At 46.6% G+C, this 23,198-nt stretch overlaps 1 protein-coding gene and 1 non-coding gene across 3 annotated transcripts in view; one reads left to right on the forward strand and one right to left on the reverse strand.

The window, feature by feature from the left end:
• The window catches only part of SRGAP1 (SLIT-ROBO Rho GTPase activating protein 1), a 288,890-nt gene that overhangs the window by 198,010 nt on the left and 67,682 nt on the right, over positions 1-23,198 (forward strand). For both annotated transcript variants that reach the window (XM_029058561.2, XM_029058559.2), the window contains exons 5-7: positions 1,747-1,929; positions 3,052-3,180; positions 20,858-21,079. In XM_029058561.2, coding sequence (XP_028914394.1) covers positions 1,747-1,929; positions 3,052-3,180; positions 20,858-21,079 — 534 coding nt within the window. The remainder of the gene's footprint in view (positions 1-1,746; positions 1,930-3,051; positions 3,181-20,857; positions 21,080-23,198) is intronic.
• Positions 7,986-8,123, reverse strand: LOC114809644. Its single transcript, XR_003757420.1, has one exon. It is a non-coding gene; the product is annotated as a small nucleolar RNA SNORA7 (small nucleolar RNA).

Consider the following 23,198-nt stretch of genomic DNA (forward strand, 5'->3'; position numbering starts at 1 on the left):
GCTTAGGGAAAATAAGTGCTTGATACTACAGACCTGAGCGTCACTTGGTGTCAGCGGTCCAAACCTCGATAGGATGCCCGAAAACAAAATGCAAGAAAACTTTCCACCTCCTCTGAAATAGAGAGCAATGTCTAGCTCTGACCTAACTCCATCCATCCTTACCTTTTGGTGTTTGCCATTGCCAGTGTTCCGCCTTTAATTTTTAATGATGTTGATGTTCTTGCTCTCTGGCTGGGTTTTCTCCCAGTTGCCACTTGAACTGTGGTGGTTAATCCTTCTGCATGGAACATTTGTTATGCAGCCTTTTTTTGGGATTTGTAAAGTGCTTACTATGTTCCAAGCACTGTACTAAGCACTGGCATAGAAGCATGATAATCAGGTTGGGCACAGTCCATGTCCCACATGGGGTTTACAATCTTAATCCCTATTTTCCAGGTGAGGTAACTGAGGCACAGAGAAGTGAAGTGACTTACCCAAGGTCACACAGCAGGCAAGGGGTCAGAACCCAGGATTAGAACTCAGGTCCTCCTGACTCCCAGGCCCAGGCTCTAGCCACTACACGTCGCTGCTTCCAACACTGGTCATGCTTGGGCCCCAGAGGGAACAGAACAATCAATCAGTCAGTCAATTGCATTTATTGAGCACTTACCGTGCACAGATCACTGCACTAAGCACTTGGGAGAGCACCGTAAAACAATAAACAGACATATTCCCTGCCCACAATGAGTTTACAGTCTAGAGGGGGAGACTGATGTTAAATAGAAAGAAATAAAAGATAGATATGGACATAAGTGCTGTGGGGCTGGGAGGCAGGATGAATAAAGGGAGCAGGTCAGGGCCACCCAGAAGGGAGTGGGAGAAGAGGAAAGGAGGGCTTAGTTGGGGAAGACCTCTTGGAGGAGATGGGCCTTCCATAAAACTTTCAAGGGAGGGAGAATCAAGAGTGTGACTCGTTACAAACCACTTGCGTGATAATCATTTCCCTCAGGCAGGCTCTCAATCTCAAGTCTTTCTGACTGGACTGAGGCTTGTCTGTCATTTATGGCAGTCATCATCATCATCATTCTAATATCTTCCATTGGAATGTAAACTCCTCATAGGCAGGGAATGTGCCAGAAAGATATGTATAGTTATTCATTCTTTCAATCGTATTTATTGAGCTCTTACTTGGTGCCGAACACTGCTCTAAACTCCTGGCAAGTACAATTCAGCAATCCCTGCCCACCATGGGCTCACAGTCAAGAAGAGGGGAGACAGGCATCGAAACAAGTAAATGGGCATCAATAACATCAGAATAAATAAAAAGAATTAGAGATAGGTATATATATCGGAACAAGTAAAACAGGCATTAATATAAATAAATAGAATTATAGATATGTACATATATACACAAGTGCTGTGGGGTCGGGAGAAGGGGTAGAGCAAAGGGAGCAAGTTGAGGCAAGGTGGCAGGGGAGGGAGAGCTGAGAAAAAGAGGGTTTAGTCTGGGAATCTCACTATATCGCTATTCTCTGCTGCTTCCCCCTGTAATTTCTTTCAAAGTCTGTCTCCTTCACTAGATTGTAAGCTTTTTGAGGGCAGAGCTCATGCCTACTAACTTCTCCGCACTTCCCAAATCGTCTCCACACGGAGTAATCACTCAGCAAATACTATCGATCGATTGTCCGATCTCTAAGACTCCTTGGTGACATCACTGGCTCTCTACATTTGGAACTTTGCAACTCTACTTGGGAACTGTTTCCCCAGGTCATGAAGACATACCACATGTATCACACGGAGAGCATCAGTGCAGAGAGCAAGCTGAAGGAGGCCGAGAAACAAGAAGAGAAGCAGATCGGAAGGTCAGGTGACCCCGTCTTTCACATTCGCCTGGAAGAGAGGCACCAGAGGCGAAGTTCTGTGAAGAAGATCGAGAAGATGAAGGAAAAGGTAGGTGGTGATGGATTCGAGCCTCTTCTTCAGTTGTGGCCAGTTCTCCTTGATTTTTTTATGGTATTTATTAAGCACTTACTATGTGCCAGGCACTGCGTTAAATGTTGGGGTAGATACAATTTAATCAGGTTGGACACAGTCCCTATCCCACAGAGGGCTCGCAGCCTTAATCCCCATTTTATAGATGAGGTAACTGAGGCACAGACCAGTGATGTGATTTGCCCAAAGTCACACAGCAGTCAAGGGGCAGAGCTGGGATTAGAGCCCAGGTCCTTCTGCCTCCCAGGCCCAGCCAGGCACTATCCACTAGATCATGTTGTTTTTCCTAAAATGTGGGACTTGAGCCCCTCTGGCCCCATCTAATAAAGCGATTCTTTTGATATTGTGGTGTGCTGTAAACAAACAGACTCCTGCTGAACATCCCCTGAGTCTCTGACAAAGTTCTAGCCAAAATACCCTTCATGGAAGTTCTGAGATAATCTCACACTGAGTGCTCTAGGGATTAAATATTTGCTATAGTTAATTACATATATCTCTGGAAAGGGAGAGTATTCCATAAGAATAAAAGGACCTGAGTTTTAATCTCAGCTCTGCCAACTGTCTGCTGTGTGACCTAGGGCAAATCATTTCACTGCTCTGCACCTCAGTTGTTTCATCTGTAAAATGGGGATTAAGACTGTGTCCAACCAGAATAGCTTGTATCTACACCAGAGCTTAGTACAGTGCCTGGCATACAGTAAGTGCTTGACAAATACCATTAAAAGGAAAAGAAAACAAAAAAGAATTAAAAAAAGAATCATGTAACTATCACTCGACAGCACTGGGTTAAATACAAAATATTCCTCTCAAAATCTAGAAAAGTTGAATTTTTAAGTGAAGAGGTTTCACTGCAAATTGGCCCAAGTTCAAACACATTGTATTCTTACCGGTCATTGGGTAGGAAAAGCTTGTTGTTTTTCAGATTGGATTCAGAATGCCTTTTTCTCTAAACATTTTCTAAATTATTGGAAGCATATTTCAGCTCATTAAAATTCCCATCCATCTGCGTGTTTGGGTTTTAAAATAAGTTGAGGTAATTTTGCTTTCTTATCTGAATGCCTGCATCTTCCTCCCTTCCAGCGCCAAGCCAAGTACTCTGAGAACAAGCTGAAATCTATTAAGGCCCGGAACGAGTATCTTCTAACACTTGAAGCAACCAACGCCTCGGTTTTCAAGTATTATATTCATGACCTTTCCGATCTGATTGATGTAAGTTCTCGAATTTGGAATGTCTCTTGCATGTGTCAGAATAGAAGAGACAGAAATGGTCAGTGTTGCCCTTTTGTGTTATGTTTATGTAATAACAAAGCAGCATGGACTGGTGGAAAGGAGTCGGGTCTGGGAGTCAGAGAATCTGGGTTCTAATCCCAGCTCTGCTGCTTGTCTGCCGTGGGACCTTGGGTGAGTCAATTCACTTCTTTGGGCCTCAGTTCCCTCATCTGTAAAATGGAGATTGAGACTGTGAGCCCCGTGTGGAGCAGGAATGATGTCCAACCAGGTCGGCTTGCGCTTAGAATGGTGCTTGACAAATGCCATTATCGTTATTTTGTCCGCCGTGGTCGCAGCCACTTGGATGAGAAAGACCAGTCAAATTTTGGCACAGGGGTTAAAATCAGAGCCCAAGACCCTAATGTTTTCATTCGTTAAACCTGTCAGCCATCGATCATATTTACTGAGCGCTTTCTGTGTGCGGAGCACTGTACTAAGCACTTGGGCAAGTAAAATAGAACAATATAAGAGACATATTCCCTGCCCGCAGCCAGCTTATCATTGAGGTCTAGGAGAGGCTGTTTATTTGCATTTGGAAAGAGAGCTCAGTACTTTCAAGTACTTTCACAGCGGAGAAGCGAGAGTTCAATCCAGAACCCTTGCTCACTACATGGATCCACAGCACTGGCATTGGAAGGATGTAACAAGTATTAGTCATCCTTGCAGTGCAGTTTCTAGGCTGTTAATTGCTCCCCTTGGAAGAGCTTGGTTGTTTTGGAGCTGAGAGGAAAATTGTTTAAACCGTTGTAGGATATCGCAGCTGACTTACCCACAGCTGCCGCTCTCACTGGCTTTATGGTGTCTTCTCATTAGTCCTTCGTGCAGGGTGAAGTTGAAATGAAATTTATCATTTGCAAGGAGCCATCTTTATTTGGTTATTAATTTATTGATTTATTAAATCATTTCTGCAGCATAATAGTATTAACAAATAATGGTATTTGTTAAGCGCTTACTATGTGCCAAGCACTGTTTTAAGCGCTGAGGTAGATACAGGCAATGAGGTTGTCCCACGTGGGGCTCACAGTCTTAATCCCCATTTTACAGATGAGGTAACTGAGGCACAGAGAAGTTAAGTGACTTGCCCAAAGTCACACAACTAAGTGGAAGTTACATAGCTGATAAGTGGCAGAGCTGGGTTTAGAACTCACATCCTCGGATTCCCAAACCTGTGCTCTTGCCACTAAGCCACACTGCTTTGTTTGCATCTTTAGGCCTTCAAGTATCATGAATTTGGTTCAAAGATGAATTTGGTTCAAAGATGACTTATTCAGAATTCAGGGTTGTCTGAAAGAATTTAGGAGGAGCAGCGTGGCTCAGCAGAAAGAGCACTGGCTTAGGAGTCAGAGGTCGTAGGTTCTAATCCCGACTCTGCTGCTTGTCAGCTGTGTGACTTTGGGCAAGTCACTTAACTTCTCTGTGCCTCAGTTACCTCATCTTGGCACATAACATAGTAAGTCCTTAAGAAATACCTACATTATTATTATTATTAGTGCTGAATCTGCTGCTTGGAAATTTCTTTAACCTTTGTGAGCATAGGCCTTTCTGATGGTAAATCGTCATTAGATATAGACCTTTAATAATAATATTAATAATAATTGTGGCATTTGTTAAGCACCTGCTAAGCTTCAAGCACTGTGTGCTAAACATTGGGGGTAATAATAATAATTGTAGTATTTGTTAAGATCTTACTATGTGCCAGGCACTATACTAAGCTCTGGGGTAGACAAAAATTTGTCAGATTGGACACAGTTCATGTCCCATATGAGACTCACAGTCTTAATCCCCATTTTACAGATGAGGAAACTGTGAAACAGAGAAGTTAAGTGACTCACCCAGAGTCACAGCAGGCGAGTGGTGGTGGTAGGATTAGAACCCAGGTCTCAAGAGGGCACTTGGGCACATCGCTTCCCACAAGGACACACCGTGGATTCCTGAATGATCAAAATAATGATAATGTATTTGTTAAGTGCTTACTCGGTGCCAGGCACTGCACTAAGCACTACGGAGGATACCATCAAATCGGGTTGGACACAGTCCCTGTCCTACATGGGGATCAAAGTCTTAATCCCCATGTTAGAGATGAAGAAACTGTGAACAGAGAAGTTAAGTGACTTGTCTGAGATCACAAAGCAGACAAGTGGTAGAGCAGTGTGACTTAGTGGAGAGAGCATGGGCTTGGGAGTCAGAGGACTTGGGTTCTAATCCTGCCTCTGCCACTTGTCTGCTGTGTGACCTTGGGCAAGCCACTTAACTTCTCTCTGCCTCAGTTACCTCATCTGGAAAATGGGGATTAATAATAATAATAATAATCTTGGTATTTGTTAAGCGCTTACTATGTGCAGAGCACTGTTCTAAGCACTGGGGGAGATACAGGGAAATCAGGTTGTGCCACGTGAGGCTCAAAGTTAATCCCCATTTGACAGATGAGGTAACTGAGGCACAGAGAAGTTAAGTGACTTGCCCACAGTCACACAGCTGACAAGTGACAGAGCCGCGATTTGAACTCATGACCTCTGACTTCCAAGCCCGGGCTCTTTCCACTGAGTCACGCTGATTAAGACTGTAAGCCCCATGTGGGACAACCTGCTTACCTTGTATCTACTTGAGCACTTAGAATGGGGCTTGGCACATAGTAAGCGCTTAACAAATACCATCATTATTATTAGAACCCAAGTCCTTCTGACTCCCAGGCCTGTACTCTATCTACTAGGCCAAACTGCTTCTCTAAGTGCTATAGTGGCTATTTGTTTTCACTTACTTATTTTCAGACAGTGAGGACTATAAAACAGATAGACACATAGAGCCCAGCCTGAAAGTCAGAAGGACTTGGGTTCTAATCCCAGCTCTGATACATGTCTGCTGTGTGACCTTGGGCAAGTCACTTTGCCTGTCTGTGCCTCGGTTACTGCATCTGGAAAATGGGGATTAAGACTGTGAGCCCCATATGGGACATGGACTGTGTCCAACCTGATTAGCTCGTGTCTACCCCAGCGCTTAGTACAGTGCCTGACACATAGTAAATGCATAACAGATGCCCTGAAAAAAAAATAAGACCAGGATGACTTTAAAGGGGAGCTTGTGGAATCTCTTCCCCTAGAGTTTTGGAGTAAAATAAATGCCCAAAAACTCATGGTGGCTCAGATGAGAACCTGCTTGGAGACAGGAATAGAGCCTAGGAATAGAGACTAGACTAGAACTTTCCAACTCTGGAGTCATGGGGCTGTTGGGTTCACAATCATGAATGCAACTGCATATGTGCGTGAATCCACCAGTCCACAACTCTCACCATCTACTCAGCCTTCGTATCCAGCATGGCTTAGTAGAAAGAGCACAGGCTTGGGACAGAGGTCGTGGGTTCTAATCCTGGCTCTGCCACTTAGCTGTGTGACTTTGGACGAGTCATTTAACTTCTATGTGCCTCACTTACCATATCTGTAAAATGGGGATGAAGACTGTGAGCTCCGTGTGAGACAACCTGATTACCTTGTATCTCCACCAGCACTTGGAACAGTGCTTGGCATATAGTAAGCGCTTAACAAATACCATCAGCAGCAGCAGCAGCGGTATTTATTGTGTGTACTTGCTGTATGCGGAGCACTGTTCTAAAAGCTTGGGAGAGTAAAATAGGACAATATCTACAATAAAATAAGGCCTGTAGATATGATCCCAGCCCTCTGGGCATTTTCAATCTCTTACGATCCCATCTCTGCCTCTCCCCTTCCCCCCCTTCTAGGAAACAGTCCATGAAAAATGTCAACATTTCCAATCACGTCTAAACAACAGCTATCATCAGCATTTAGGTTATTTATTCCCATCCTCAGCCCTTATGTCTTGTCTCATGCCGAGTCATTTCCAAACCATAGCGATACCCCTGACACATCTCTCCCAGAACGCCCCGCTGTCCATCTGCGATCATTCTGGTAGTGGATCCATAGAGTTTTCTTGGTCAAAATGTGGAAGTGGTTTACCATCGTCACCTTCCACACAGTCAACTCGAGTCTCCGCCTTCTCTCTCCCATGCCGCTGCTGCCCAGCATGGGTGAGTTTTGACTTGTAGCAGATTGCCTGCCACTCAGTAGCCACTGGCCAAGCTAGGAATGGAATGGATAGGCTTCTGTAATAACGTTGGTATTTGTTAAGCGCTTACTATGTGCAGAGCACTGTTATAAGCACTGGGGTAGGCACAGGGTAATCAGGTTGGCCCACGTGAGACTCACAGTTAATCCCCATTTTACAGATGAGGGAACTGAGGCACAGAGAAGTGAAGTGACTTGCCCACAATCACACAGCTGACAAGTGGCAGAGTCGGGATTCGAACCCATGACCTCTGACTCCCAAGCCCGGGTTCTTTCCACTGAGCCACGCTGTGACTCTCCCTCCCATAGCCGAGACTGGTAGAGGCCTGGAAACTCTCCATGTGTGACCACAGAGAGGGGTGCGCTGCACATAGTAAATGCTAAATAGTGTTGATGATGATGACCCTTATGCGAGTATATTTGCTAGATAAAAGTGCTTACCATGTGTCAACTAATGTTCTAAGTGTAAGCACTACCCTAGACTGCTCTAGGCTGTAAGCTTGTTGAGGGCATAGACTGTGTCTAACAACTCTATTATACTGTACTCGCCCGAGTGCTTACTACAGTGGTCTGCACACAGTAAGTGCTCAATAAACAGTACGTACTCAATATATATGATTGATTGATTTATGGTGTAAATACAGGTTGATCAAGTTGGATAGAGTTTTGACTTGTTGCAGATTGCCTTCCTCTCATTAGCCACTGGCCAAGCCAGGAATGGAATGGGTAGCCCTCTGCTTGACTCTCCCTCCCATAGCCGAGACTGGTAGAGGACTGGAAACTCTCCAGGCGCGACCCTGAGAGGGGTCAGCCCCTATAGGTATATTCAATTCTGACTCTGTCGATGTCATCCTAAGGAATTCTCGCTACTCCCTGTTCTCTCTTTCTCCTTCCTCCTCCCTCCACTCTCTGTAAAGGATTTTTGTCTGGCGGTCCACCCCGTTAGAGCTCAAGCTCCTCGAGAGCAGGGAACGCTGTAGTATTCTCCAAAGCGCTTAGTACAGTCATTCAATTCTTTCAATCGTATTTATTCAATCGTTCATTCACTTGTATTTATTGAGTGCTTACTGTGTGTAAAGCACTATACTAAGCACTTGGAAAAGTACAATACAACAACAAACAGGCACATTCCCTGCCCAAAATGAATTCACGGTCTAGGGGGGTAATAATAATTTTCTCATTTGTTAACTACGTGATGGGATGGACACAGGCAAATCGGGTTGGACACAGTCTCAGTCCCACAAGGGGCTCACAGACTCAATCCCCATTTTACAGATGAGGTAACTGAGACCCAGAGAAGTGAAACGACTGACCCAAGGTCCCACAGCAGACAAGTGGAGGAGCCGGTATCAGAACCCATGACCTTCTGACTCCCCATGCTGTAACCACTACACCATAGTCACTAGGCACTTAATAAACATGGTTGATTCAGTCAATCAATCAATGGTATTTAGGCAGCACTTATGGTGTGCAGAACACTGTAGTAAGCATTTGGGAGAGTACACTAGAACAATATAGCAGTTTGTAGACACTTTCCCTGATTGACCGATCGTCCTGCAGGAAATGTGCCGGAATGTGCTCATTAATTAAGGTATTTATTAAGCATTTACTACGTACCAAGCACCGTTCTAAGCAGTTGGGTAGGCAAGGAATGTTCCTCCCAACTATAATATTGTACTCTCTCAAGCGCTTAGTAGAGTGCTGTGCACATAGTAAGTGCTCAATCAATCTATTGCATTGATTGAGCACTTTTTATGTGCAGCGCACTGTACTAAGCTCTTGGGAGAGCCCAGAACCACAGAGTTAGCAGACACATCCCCCACCTATAATGAATTTACAGTCGAAAGGGAGACACAGACATTCATATAAATAAATAAATCATTTATACTATATAATTTAAAGATATGATTGATTGATGGCTCACACCATCAGAGTGGGAGAGAAGCAGCATGGCTCAATGGAAAGAGAACGGGCTTTGGAGTCAGAAGTCATGAGTTCGAATCCCAGATCTGCCACTTGTCAGCTGTGTGACTGTGGGCAAGTCACTTCACTTCTCTGTGCCTCAGTTACCTCATCTGTAAAATGGGGATTAAGACTGTGAGCCCCACGTGGGACATCCTGATTCCCCTGTGTCTACCCCAGCGCTTAGAACAGTGCTCGGCACATAGTAAGCGCTTAACAAATACCAACATTATTATTATTATTAGAAGCAGCATGGCTCAGTGGAAAGAGCCCAGGTTTAGGAGTCAGAGGTCATGGGTTCTGATCCCGGTCATGCCACCTGTCAGCTGTGTGACTTTGGGCAAGTCACTTAACTTCTCAGTGCCTCAGTGACCTCATATGTAAAATGGGGATTAGACTGTGAGCCTCCCGTGGGACAACCCAAGAACCCTGTATCTACCCCAGCGCTTAGAACAGTCTTGGCACATAGTAATCATTTAACAAATACCAACATGATTATTATTATTATTAGGTTAATGTTTGTCTCCTCTTTTAGACTGAGAACTCGCTGTAGGCAGGAAGTGTGTCTGTTTATTACTGTATTGTACTCTCCCAAGCACTTAGTACAGTGCTCTGCACTCAGTCAGTGCTCTATAAATATGACTGAATTAATTAATTAATGATCGAATGAGTGAATCAGGGAACCTTGTCCATCTTGAAGAAGCATGAAGATTGGAGGGACTCCTGGATTCTGTGTGGCCTTGGGCAAGTCACTTTACTTTTCTGGGCCTCAGTTACCTCACCTGGAAAATGGGGATTGAGACTGTGAGCCTCATGTGGGATAGGGACTGTCCAACCCAATCTGCTTGTTTCCTCCCCAGCGCTTAGTACAGTGCCTAGCACATAGTTAGGTGCTTAACAAATTCTATTATTATTATTCCTGCTCTGGTGGGGTCCCCACCAAGGAGGGCTTTGTTCCCAGATGGTGGTCCTGGGCATATCAAAGAGGGTAACCAGAAACTTGCTCTCCCAGGCACCCTCTGTGGCCACCGGTGGAGACAGAGCTAAGTTGGGACCGTTTTGATCCCGAGCTTGCTTGGGTAAGGTTTTTTTCTCTTTTTTTATGGTATTTATCAATCAAACAACCATATTTATTGAGTGCTCACTGTGTGCAAAGCACCATACTAAGCGCTTGGGAGAGTACAATACAACAACAAACAGACACATTCCCTGCCCACAACGAGCTCACTGTGTGAGGGGGAGACAGACATTAATATACATAAAGTTCATTCATTCATTCATTCATTCAATAGTATTTATTGAGCGCTTACTATGTGCAGAGCACTGTACTAAGCGCTTGGGATGAACAAGTCGGCAACAGATAGAGACAGTCCCTGCCGTTTGACGGGCTTACAGTCTAATCGGGGGAGACGGACAGACAAGAACAATGGCACTAAACAGCGTCAAGGGGAAGAACATCTCGTAAAAACAATGGCAACTAAATAGAATCAAGGCGATGTACAATTCATTAACAAAATAAATAGGGTAACGAAAATATATACAGTTGAGCGGACGGGTACAGTGCTGTGGGGATGGGAAGGGAGAGGTGGAGGAGCAGAGGGAAAAGGGGAAAATGAGGCTTTAGCTGCGGAGAGGTAAAGGGGGGATGGCAGAGGGAGTAGAGGGGGAAGAGGAGCTCAGTCTGGGAAGGCCTCTTGGAGGAGGTGATTTTTAAGTAAGGTTTTGAAGAGGGAAAGAGAATCAGTTTGGCGGAGGTGAGGAGGGAGGGCGTTCCAGGACCGCGGGAGGACGTGACCCAGGGGTCGACGGCGGGATAGGCGAGACCGAGGGACGGCGAGGAGGTGGGCGGCAGAGGAGCGGAGCGTGCGGGGTGGGCGGTAGGTAGGAGAGGTAGGAAGGGGCAAGGTGATGGAGAGCCTTGAAGCCTAGAGTGAGGAGTTTTTGTTTGGAGCGGAGGTCGATAGGCAACCACTGGAGTTGTTTAAGAAGGGGAGTGACATGCCCAGATCGTTTCTGCAGGAAGATGAGCCGGGCAGCGGAGTGAAGAATAGACCGGAGCGGGGCGAGAGAGGAGGAAGGGAGGTCAGAGAGAAGGCTGACACAGTAGTCTAGCCGGGATATAACGAGAGCCCGTAGCAGTAAGGTAGCCGTTTGGGTGGAGAGGAAAGGGCGGATCTTGGCGATATTGTAGAGGTGAAACCGGCAGGTCTTGGTAACGGATAGGATGTGTGGGGTGAACGAGAGGGACGAGTCAAGGATGACACCGAGATTGCGGGCCTGCGGGACGGGAAGGATGGTCGTGCCATCCACGGTGATGGAGAAGTCTGGGAGCGGACCGGGCTTGGGAGGGAAGATGAGGAGCTCAGTCTTGCTCATGTTGAGTTTTAGGTGGCGGGCAGACATCCAGGTGGAGACGTCCCGGAGGCAGGAGGAGATGCGAGCCTGAAGGGAGGGGGAGAGGACAGGGGCGGAGATGTAGATCTGCGTGTCATCTGCGTAGAGATGGTAGTCAAAGCCGTGAGAGCGAATGAGTTCACCGAGGGAGTGAGTGTAAATGGAGAACAGAAGAGGGCCAAGAACTGACCCTTGAGGAACTCCAACAGTTAAAGGATGGGAGGGGGAGGAGGCTCCAGCGTAGGAGACCGAGAATGATCAGCCAGAGAGGTAAGAGGAGAACCAGGAGAGGACAGAGTCCGTGAAGCCAAGGTGAGATAAGGTACGGAGGAGGAGGGGATGGTCGACAGTGTCAAAGGCAGCAGAGAGGTCAAGGAGGATCAGAATGGAGTAGGAGCCATTGGATTTGGCAAGAAGGAGGTCATGGGTGACCTTAGAGAGAGCAGTCTCGGTAGAGTGGAGGGGACGGAAGCCAGATTGGAGGGGGTCTAGGAGAGAATGGGAGTAAAGGAATAAATGCATACATAAAGAAATAAACTACAGATATAAACATATGTGCTGTGTGGATGGGTGGGAGGCTGAATGAAGGGAGTGACTCAGGTGATGTAGAAGGGAGTGGAAGAAGAGGAGGGGAGGGCTTAGTCAGGGAAGACTTCTTGGAAGAGATGTGCCTTCAATAAAGCTTTAAAGTGGGGTAGAGCAATTATCTGTCTGATATGAGGAGGGAAGATGTTCAAGCCCAGAGGTAGGATGTGAGCAAGAGGTCAGTGGCGAGATAGATGAGCTGGAGGTAGAGTGAGAAGATTAGCATTAGGTGTTTGTTTAGCACTTACTATGTGCCAGTCACCATATTCAGCACTGAAGTAAATACAATAATCAAGTTGGCCATAGTCCCCATTCCATGTGGGGGTCCCAGTCTTAATCCCCATTTTACAATGAGGAAAGTGAGGAAACTGAAGTGAAGTGACTTGCCCGAGGTTATTCAGCGGACAATTAGCGGAGCTGGGATTAAAGCCCCGGTCCTTCTGACTTCCAGGCCCAGACTCTAGCCACTAGGCCACGTTGCTTCTCCGTGTTACGTGGTGGGCAGTGTGCCTTGGGACAAGGAAGTTTAGGAGACCGTGAGGTAGATCACCGCTGAAGGGACTGTCCAGCCTTAAGGTTCTGTGAAAAATGCTGACTGGAACACGGTTCCCCTTCTACGAGAAATAACCGGTACCACCCTGCTTCTCATTCTAATTAGCTCTATCTCATCTATCTCGCCACCGTACCCTCGTCTACTACCTGCCTCTGGCCTGGAACGCCCTCCCTCCTCAAATCCTACAGACAATGACTCTCCCCAACTTCAGAGCCTTATTGAAGGCACATCTCCTCCAAGAGGCCTTCCCAAACTAAGTCCTCCTTTCCACTTCTCCCACTCTCCTGCATCTCCCTGACTTGCTCCCTTTATTCATCCCGCTTCCCAGCTCCACGACACTTAGGTACATATCTTTAATTTACATGTTTACATTAACATCTGTCTCCCCCTCTAGACCGTAAGCTCACTGTGGGCACGGAATGTTTCTATCGCTGTATCGTACTCTCCCAAGTGCTTGGTCCAGTGCTCTGCACACACTAAGTGCTCAATAAATATGATTGACTGACTGACTCCCCTCTCAGGATGGCACGTGGAAAGTTTCCAGTAGTCTACCAGTCTTGGCTACGAGAGGCAGAGTCAACCAGAGGCCTACCCCTTCCATTCCTAACTTGGGCAGGGGCTAGCGAGTGGAAGACAATCCGCTACAAGTCAAAAGTCCCCAGTGCTGGGCAGCAGCAGCATGGGAGAGAGTCGAGGGTAGACAAGTTTACTGTGTGGAAGAAGGCGATGGTAAACCACTTCTGGGTTTTTACCAAGAAAATTCTACAGATACACTACCAGAATGATTGCAGATGGAGAGCGGGGTGTTCAGGGTGAGATGTGTCCATGGAGTCTGTATGGGTCAGAGACGATCCGACAGCATAAGAGAAGACAAGACTGACTGACTGACCACAGTCACCCTGCTGCAAACGGACGGGCTGCTTGAACTAAAGTACAGTCTTCTCCCGGAGAGGGGTTTTGATCGAGGAACTCTTACTGAATAAGTTAACACCAGTGAACTCACTGCCATACAAGATATAAAAATAAAACCTGCGTGCCCCTCGTCTCCGCAGCCGGAGTAATTCCACCGGTCTGAAAGAGAATCCGGTTTGCTCTGGGCCCAGAGCCAACTCCCAGCCGGTCGACTTCTGGGCGAGGCTGGGCCAACTGCTAACAAACCACAAAATCAAGTAACTGTGGAGGCCTTGGGAAGGGGAAATTGAGGGGGAAATGCACTACTACCTTGTTTTGAGGGGTTTGACTTTTTTAATGGTGCTCATTAAGTATGCACTGGCTTAGTGGAAAGAGCATGAGCTTAAGAGTCAGAGGACGTAGGCTCTAATCCTGGCTCCACCACTTGTCTGCTGTGTGACCTTGGGCAAGCCACTTAACTTCTCTGTGTCTCAGTTACCTCATCTGTTAAATGGGGATTAAGACTGTGAGCCTCACGTGGAACTACCTGATGACCTTATATCCACCCCAGCACCTAGAACAGTCCTTGGCACAAAGTAACCACTTAACAAATACCATTATTATGTCTTATATAATGTATATAGAATATACATTTTTATATATATATTTTATATATGTAAGTTCTCAGAAGCATTTTTGTGTGCAGAGCACTGAACTAAGGGCTTGAGAGAGCACAATAATAATAACAGCAACAATAATAATAATAATATTGGTATCTGTTAAGCACTTACTATGTGCCAAGCACTGTTCTAAGCACTCAGTAAGCACTTAATAAATAGCATTGATCAACTCTGCACAAAGTAAGCACTCGGTAAATACCATTGATCAATATTGAGTGCTTACTGTGTCCAGAGTACTTGGGGAGAGTACAATACAAGAGAGTTGGAGGACACATTCCCAAGAAAAATGATGTGGGCAACAAACCAAACCAAACCAAGAGGCTGATGTCGTAGTCGAGATGGGAATGACCAAGCCCTGGACTCCCAGGGGATCTTTTGGATGGAGAAGAAGGAATGGATCCCGGAAATAATGTTAGAGAAGCATCGTGACCTAGTGGAAAAAACACAAGCTTCATCTGCAAAATGGGGATTCCGTACCTTTTCTTCCGCCTACTTAGATTAGGAGCCCCATGTGGGACAAGGACTGAATTCAACCGGATTACCTTAGTTCTTGAGCCATAGTAAGCACTTAACACATACCATTATTATCACTGTTGTCATTACTATTATTATGATTATTATTATGAGGAAAAACTTATTATCACTGTTGTCATTACTATTATTATGATAATTATTATTATGAGGAAAAACTGAGAGGATTTGGCGACAGGCTGAGTGTGTGGGTTGAAGGAGAGGGAGGGTTCAACGGCCGTGTTGCCGTGAGGCCCAGGGCCAAGATGTTTTTCTGGAAAAGAGCTTTTCTCATCTCTCTTGCCGCCAACCCCTATCCCCCATCCTCCCCTTAGCCTGGAACTCCCTCCCCCTCCATAGTCTCCAGCCCACCCCTCTCCTGACCTTCAGAACTTTATTATGGTCACGTCTCCTCCAAGAGGCCTTCCCCGATTAAGCCCTCTTTTCCCCGGCTCCCTCTCCCTTCTGCGTCATCTACGCACTTGGATCTTTTACATTTGGACCTCTGATCTTCACCCCACCCTCAACCCCACAGCACTTATGTACATATCTTTAAATTATACATCATAAATTGCTTATTTATATTAATGTCTGTCTCTCCTAAAGCTCATTATGGGCAGGGACTGGATCTGCTAACTCTGTTGAATTGTACTTTCCCAAGCTCTTAGAGCAGTGCTCTGCATATAATAAGCACTCAATAAATGCCTCCGATGTTGATGATAATGATGAAAGAATGGAAAATGGCGGCCTGGACAGTATGATGCACTTTTAATTGACTTTCCTTTTTCCCCACAAAACTGATTCAGGGCAACATTGTTTTGGCAAATGCAGAAAATGCTGGTCTTCGTTGTTCTTGGTTGGGTTTGTTTTGTTTTGCGTTTTGCTTGGGGGAAGGGGAGGAGGGCAGCTTGGATTGTCTGTCTTTAAATCTAGGCCAGACACAGACTTTGCTCTAAGATCGGGCATTTCATCCTATTTCTTTCCTTCCCATTTTAATTTTCCAACAATTCCCCGTGGAATTAATACTCATAAAATAAAGCAGCTGACTGTGGTCTGTTCTCTCGATATCACTCTGCTGTGCCTGTGTGTGTGTCTCTCTCTCGCTCTCTCTCTCTCTCTCTCTCTCTTAATCAAAGGCAGCAAATCACATTTTCAAGTCACACTGATCAAAATAAATGTACAAAGCCCCTTCCTTTTAATTCTTTCCCCTTGCCATTTTACTCTCAAGCTGGAGATGGTTCAAAGGTGGTAGTAACCCTAAGAATTATTTCCATGTTCTTTGGCTTTTAAAAAGATCTGTTGCATATTCCCGGGATGGGAAGAGGGGTGGAGGTGGAGAGAAAGTTTCAATCTGTTTTTGTTGTTGTTGTTTTTGGGGGATTTTTTAAATCATATTTGTTTAGAACTTACCACATGCCAAGTCCCGTACTAAGCTCTAGGATAGGTACAAGCTAATGAAGTTGAACATAGTCCGTGACCCACATGGGGCTCAGCTTTAATCCCCATTTTACAGATGAGGGAACTGAGGCCCAGAGAAGTAAAATGACTTGCTCAAGTTCCCACAGCGGACAAGTGGCAGAGCCAGGATTATACCCCTGATCTTGTGACTCCCAGGCCCGAGGTCTCTTCACTAGTAGCACTGTCGCTCCTCCTCTCTGCTTGACAGGTGGTGGACCTAAGGTGCATTTGAGAGGTCAGTCAGTCAATCGTATTTATTGAGCACTTACTGTGTGCAGAGCACTGTACTAAGCACTTGGGAAAGTACAATACAACAAGAGTGACATTCCTTGCCCACAATGAGCTTTCAGTCTAGTGGGGTGGTGACAGAATTCATTCATTCATTCATTTGATTGTATTTATCGCCTTGATTCTATTTAGTTGCCATTGTTTTTACGAGATGTTCTTCCCCTTGACTCTATTTATTGCCATTGTTCTTGTCTGTCCATCTCCCCCGATTAGACTGTAAGCCCGTCAAATGGCAGGGACTGTCTCTATCTGTTGCCGACTTGTACATTCCAAGCGCTTAGTACAGTGCTCTGCACATAGTAAGTCCTCAATAATTACTATTGAATGAATGAATGAATAATAATGTTGGTATTAGTTAAGTGCTTACTATGTGCAGAGCACTATTCTAAGCACTGGGGCAGATACAGGGTGATCAGGTTGTCCCGTGTGGGGCTCACAGTTTTAATCCCCATTTTACAGATGAGGTAACTGAGGCACAGAGATGTTAAGTGACTTGCCCACAGTCACACAGCTGACAAATGGCAGAGCCAGAATTCGAACCCATGACCTCTGACTCCCAAGCCCGTGCTCTTTCCATTGAGCCACGCTGTTTCTCATATTTATTTCTCATTCATGCTTCTCATTTATTGAGCACTTACTGTATGCAAAGCACCGTACTAAGCTTGTGGAAAGTACAATTCAGCAACAAAGAGAGACATTCCCTGCTAACAACAAGTTCACAGTCTAGTTTGGGGGAGACAGACATCAAAACAAGTAAACAGGCATCAATATAAATAAATAGAATTATAGATATATATACACATCAAAACAAGTAAATAGGCGATTAAATAAATAAATAAAATTATTGATATGTACTTATATACACAGAGAAGTATTCATTCATTCAATAGTATTTATTGAGCGCTTACTATGTGCAGAGCACTGTACTAAGCGCTTAGGATGAACAAGTCAGCAACAGATAGAGACAGTCCCTGCCGTTTGACGGGCTTACAGTCTAATCGGGGGAGATGGACAGACAAGAACAATGGCAATAAATAGAGTCAAGGGGAAGAACATCTCGTAAAAACAATGGCAACTAAATAGAATCAAGGCGATGTACAATTCATTAACAAAATAAATAGGGTAATGGAAATATATACAGTTGAGCGGACGAGTACAGTGCTGTGGGGATGGGAAGGGAGAGGGGAGGAGCAGAGGGAAAAGGGGAAAAAGAGGGTTTAGCTGCAGAGAGGTAAAGGGGGGGTGGCAGAGGGAGTAGAGGGAGAAGAGGAGCTCAGTCTGGGAAGGCCTCTTGGAGGAGGTGAGTTTTAAGTAGGGTTTTGAAGAGGGGAAGAGAATCAGTTTGGCGGAGGTGAGGAGGGAGGGCATTCCAGGACCGCGGGAGGACGTGGCCCAGGGGTCGACGGCGAGATAGGCGAGACCGAGGGATGGTGAGGAGGTGGGCGGCAGAGGAGCGGAGCGTGCGGGGTGGGCGGTAGAAAGAGAGGAGGGAGGAGAGGTAGGAAGGGGCAAGGTGATGTAGAGCCTCGAAGCCTAGAGTGAGGAGTTTTTGTTTTGCGCGGAGGTTGATAGGCAACCACTGGAGTTGTTTAAGAAGGGGAGTGACATGCCCAGATCGTTTCTGCAGGAAGATGAGCCGGGCAGCGGAGTGAAGAATAGACCGGAGCGGGGCGAGAGAGGAGGAAGGGAGGTCAGAGAGAAGGCTAACACAGTAGTCTAGCCGGGCTATAACGAGAGCCCGTAGCAGTAAGGTAGCCGTTTGGGTGGAGAGGAAAGGGCGGATCTTGGCGATATCGTATAGGTGAAACCGGCAGGTCTCGGTAATGGATAGGATGTGTGGAGTGAACGAGAGAGATGAGTCAAGGATGACACCGAGATCGCGGGCCCGAGAGACGGGAAGGATGGTCGTGCCATCCACGGTGATAGAGAAGTCTGGGAGAGGACCGGCTTTGGGAGGGAAGATGAGGAGCTCAGTCTCGCTCATATTGAGTTTTAGGTGGCGGGCCGACATCCAGGTGGAGACGTCCCGGAGGCGGGAGGAGATGCGAGCCTGAAGGGAGGGGGAGAGGACAGGGGCGAAGATGTAGATCTGCGTGTCATCTGCGTAGAGATGGTAGTCAAAGCCGTGAGAGCGAATGAGTTCACCGAGGGAGTGAGTGTAAATGGAGAACAGAAGAGGGCCAAGAACTGACCCTTGAGGAACTCCAACAGTTAAAGGATGGGAGGGGGAGGAGGCTCCAGCGAAGGAGACCGAGAATGACCGGCCAGAGAGGTGAGAGGAGAACCGGGAGAGGACGGAGTCCGTGAAGCCAAGGTGAGATAAGGTATGGAGGAGGAGGGGATGGTCGACAGTGTCAAAGGCAGCAGAGAGGTCAAGGAGGATCAGAATGGAGTAGGAGCTATTGGATTTGGCAAGAAGGAGGTCACGGGTGACCTTAGAGAGAGCAGTCTCGGTAGAGTGGAGGGGACGGAAGCCAGATTGGAGGGGGTCTGGGAGAGAATGGGAGTTAAGGAATTCTAAGCATCGATTGTAGACGACTCGTTCTAGGATTTTGGAAAGGAAGGGTAGTAGGGAGATAGGGCGATAACTGGAGGGGGAAGTGGGGTCGAGAGCGGGTTTTTTTAGGATGGGGGAGACGTGGGCATGTTTGAAGGCAGTGGGGAAGGAGCCATTGGAGATTGAGTGGCTAAAAATAGAAGTTAAGGAAGGTAGGAGGGCAGGGGCGATGGTTAGCAGCATGGCTCAGTGGAAAGAGCATGGGCTGGGGAGTCAGAGGTCGTGGGTTCAAATCCCGTCTCCACCGCTTGTAAGCTGTGTGACTTTGGACAAGTCACTTAACTTCTCTGTGCCTCAGTTACCTCATCTGTAAAATGGGCATTAAGACTGAGAGCCCCACATGGGACAACCTGATTACCTTGTATCCTCCCCAGCGCTTAGAACAGTACTTTGCACATAGTAAGCACTTAACAAATGCCATCATTATTATTATTATATATACACAAGTGCTGTGGGGCAGGGAGGGGGTTATAGAGCAAATGGAGTGAGTTGGGGTGATGAAGGGGAGAGGAGGAGCTGAGGAAAAGGGGGTTAGTCTGGGAAGGTCTCCTGGAGGAGGTGAGCCTTCAGTAGGGCTTTGAAGGGGGGAAGAGAGTTAGTTTGGCGGATGTGAGGAGGGAGGGCATTCCAGGTCAGCAGTAGGACGTGGGCCAGGGGTCGACGGCGGAACAGACAAGAAAGTGGCACAGTGAGACACAGACACATTCCCTGCCCACAGTGAGCTTACAGTCTAGCAGGCATGTAAGCTCGACCTTTCGGCTGCCTTCGACACTGCAGACCACCCCCTTCTCATGGAAACATTATCCAACCTCAGCTTCGCTGACACTGTCCTCTCTTGGTTCTCCTCTTATCTCTTTGACTGCTCCTTCTCAGTCTCTTTTGCTGGCTCCTCCTCTGCCTCCCACCCTCTGACAGTGGGGGGGAGGAGGGGGGGCTCCCTCAAGGCTCAGTTCTTGGTCCCCTTCGATTCTCCATCTACACCCACTCCCTTGGAGAACTAATTCACTCCCATAGCTTTGGCTACTGTCTCTATGCCGATGATTCTCACATCTGTCTCCATCTCCAGTCCTGATCTCTCTCCTTCTCTGCAGTCTAGCATTTCCTCCTGCCTTCAGGACATCTCTACTTGGTCTTTATCACCCAGACAATGGTTCACCTGCTCTGACCTTGACAGCCCAGATGCTGCTATAGATAGAAGCAGCATGGCCTAGTGGATATAACAATAATAATGATGGTATTTGTTAAGTGCTTACTATGTGCCAAGCACTCTTCTAAGCACTGGGGAGGATACAAGGTGATTAGGTTGTCCCACATGGGGCTCACAGTCTCATTATTATCATTATTATTATTATTATTAATCCCCATTTTACAGTTGAGGGAACTGAGGCCTAGAGAAGTGAAGTGACTTGCCCAAAGTCACACAGCTGATAAGTGGTGGAGCTGGGATTTGAACCCTTGACCTCTGATTCCCCAGCCCATGCTCTTTCCACTGAGCGACGCTGCTTCTCTGATTGACTCAGATCTACCCCAATGCTTTAGAACAGTGCTTAGCACAGAGTAAGAGCTTAACGAGGACCATAATTATTAGTATGTATTATTATGTGCACTCTCCAGTTCCCTTTCAGTTTTGACAGAGCGCCTTTCTCTGTGCTTGTTCCTATAGTGTTGCGATCTCGGATACCATGCCAGCCTGAATAGAGCGCTGAGAACGTACCTCTCGGCCGAGTACAACCTGGAGACCTCAAGGCACGAGGGCCTGGACATCATCGAGAACGCTGTCGACAACTTAGAGCCACGGAGTGATAAGCAGAGATTCATGGAGATGTTCCCCGCTGCCTTCTGCCCCCCAATGAAATTTGAGTTCCAGTCCCACATGGGTGATGAGGTCAGTAATTTTAACACCTGTAATTTTCATCTTCCGGTGTTCATTCACTCATCCAGTTCATTCAGTTGTACTTATTGAGCACTTACTGTTTGCAGAGCACTGCTCTTGGGAGAAGACAATACAAAAATCAACAGACACATTCCCTGCCCACAGTGAGCTTACAGTCAAGAGGCGGGGAGGCAAACATTCATAGAAAGAAAGAAATTGATGATTATGGTATCTGTGAAGTGCTTACTGTGTGTTACTTAAAGCAGAGCTTGACACGTAAGAAGCATTTAACAAATGCCATCATCATCATACAGATCAATCAGGTTGGACCCAGTCCCTGTCCCACATGGGCTCACGCTCTTAAACCTCATTTTACAAATGAGGTAACTGAGGCCCAGAGAAATGAAGTGACTTGCCCCAGGTCACACAGCAGACATGTGACAGAGCCAGGGTTAGAATCTAGGTCCTTCTGACTCCCAAGCCTGTGCTGTATTTCAAAACTTCCATTTCTTCCCATGTTCATTCATTCATCCAATTCATTCAGTCGTATTTATTGAGCATTTACTATGTGCAGGGCACTGTATTAAACAGTTGGGAGAGTACAATCTCACAATAAACAGTGAGCTTACAGTCACTTACAGTCCCGGATCAAACCGGGAATAAGGGGACCGGGGGTCCAAGGTGCAGCTCCAAGGGAGCGGAGATCCTGAGCCCACGTGGCGGTGGATCCAGCCGGGAAGAAGGGGATGGGCGGTTCAAGGAGTAGCTCCAAAGGAGGGGCGGTCCCGGTGCAGATGAGTCGGTGATCGGCAGACAAAGAGCTAGCTGGGAATGAGGGACGGGCGGTCCAAGGCACAGCTCCAAGGGAGCGGAGATCCCGAGTCCATGTGGCGGCGGATTCAGCCGGGAATAAGGGGACCGGCGGTCCAAGGCTCAGCCCCAAGGAAGTGGAGAGAGACCGACATTAATATAAATAAATAAATTACAAATATGGACCTAAGTGCTGTGGAGCTATGATGGGGGATGAACAAAGGGAGCGAGTCAGAGCAACAAAGAAGAAGAGGAAAGGAGAGAAGGAGGAAAGGAGAGCTTAGTCGGGGAAGGCCTCTTGGAGGAGATGTGCCTTCAATAGCCTTTGTAGGGGTGGAGAGTAATCATCTGTCAGATATGAGGAGGGCGGGCGTTCCAGGCTAGAGGTAGGATATGGGCGAGGAGCCGGTGGTGAGACAGACGAGATGGAGGTACAGTGAGAAGGTTTCGCTGATGGACCGAGTTCTGTTCTCCCCTTACTTTAAGGCCATGAAAGTTTGGTTTTATGCAAGGAAGAGGGGAGGGAGAGAGGGAGAGGGAGGGAGCAGGTACCCCAAAGTTGCCACGAATTTCTGCTTAGCCCCATCCTAAACTTGAACTCACCCATCCACCTGGGTTCTCATTCTGGCTCTGCCACTCACCTGCTGTCTGACCTTGGGGCAAGTCACTTAACTTCTCTGGGCCTCAGTTACCTCATCTGTAAAACAGGGATGAAGACTATGAGCCACGTATGGGACATGGATACGTTGTATTCACCCCAGAGCTTAGAACAGCAACCAACTCATAGTAATTGCTTAACAGATTCCATAAGAAAAAAAATAACAGGGTCACCGTGTGGCAAGATTTCTCAAGTCTCACTCCAGAAGAGGCAAAACTTAACCCTTGGCCCTTGCCCAAGATTTGGGACATTGCGTAAAATTTAGCTGCTCTCATGGACTGTCACAGATAAATTTGGTCTTCCAGTGGTAAGAACAATGGGAAGAAAAAAAAAGAAACTTTTTCAAACAAATGTAGGCATCCCCGAATGTGAAAGCAGAAATGGACTTGAGGAAAATGTTACCAAGATTGTATAGCCTCATTGCTTTGGCCCTAAATTTCTATAGATTTCTTCAAAGGCTCTAATTAAGATGAATTATGAGCTATTGTTGTTTATGCTTCTCTCAGCGGAGAGTAAATGCAGTCTTAACAGAAGCCTGAAGAACACGTTTGTCGAAGCACATTTTGTATAACTCAATAAGCCAGCTGCTCAAAACTCTCCTCATAGAGAAAACCTCGGTAGTTGTTTAGCATAACGGGAAAGCTGTTGAAAAAACCTGATAAT

The sequence above is a fragment of the Ornithorhynchus anatinus genome, chromosome 2, assembly GCF_004115215.2.
Source record: "Ornithorhynchus anatinus isolate Pmale09 chromosome 2, mOrnAna1.pri.v4, whole genome shotgun sequence".
Classification (NCBI taxonomy): domain Eukaryota; kingdom Metazoa; phylum Chordata; class Mammalia; order Monotremata; family Ornithorhynchidae; genus Ornithorhynchus; species Ornithorhynchus anatinus.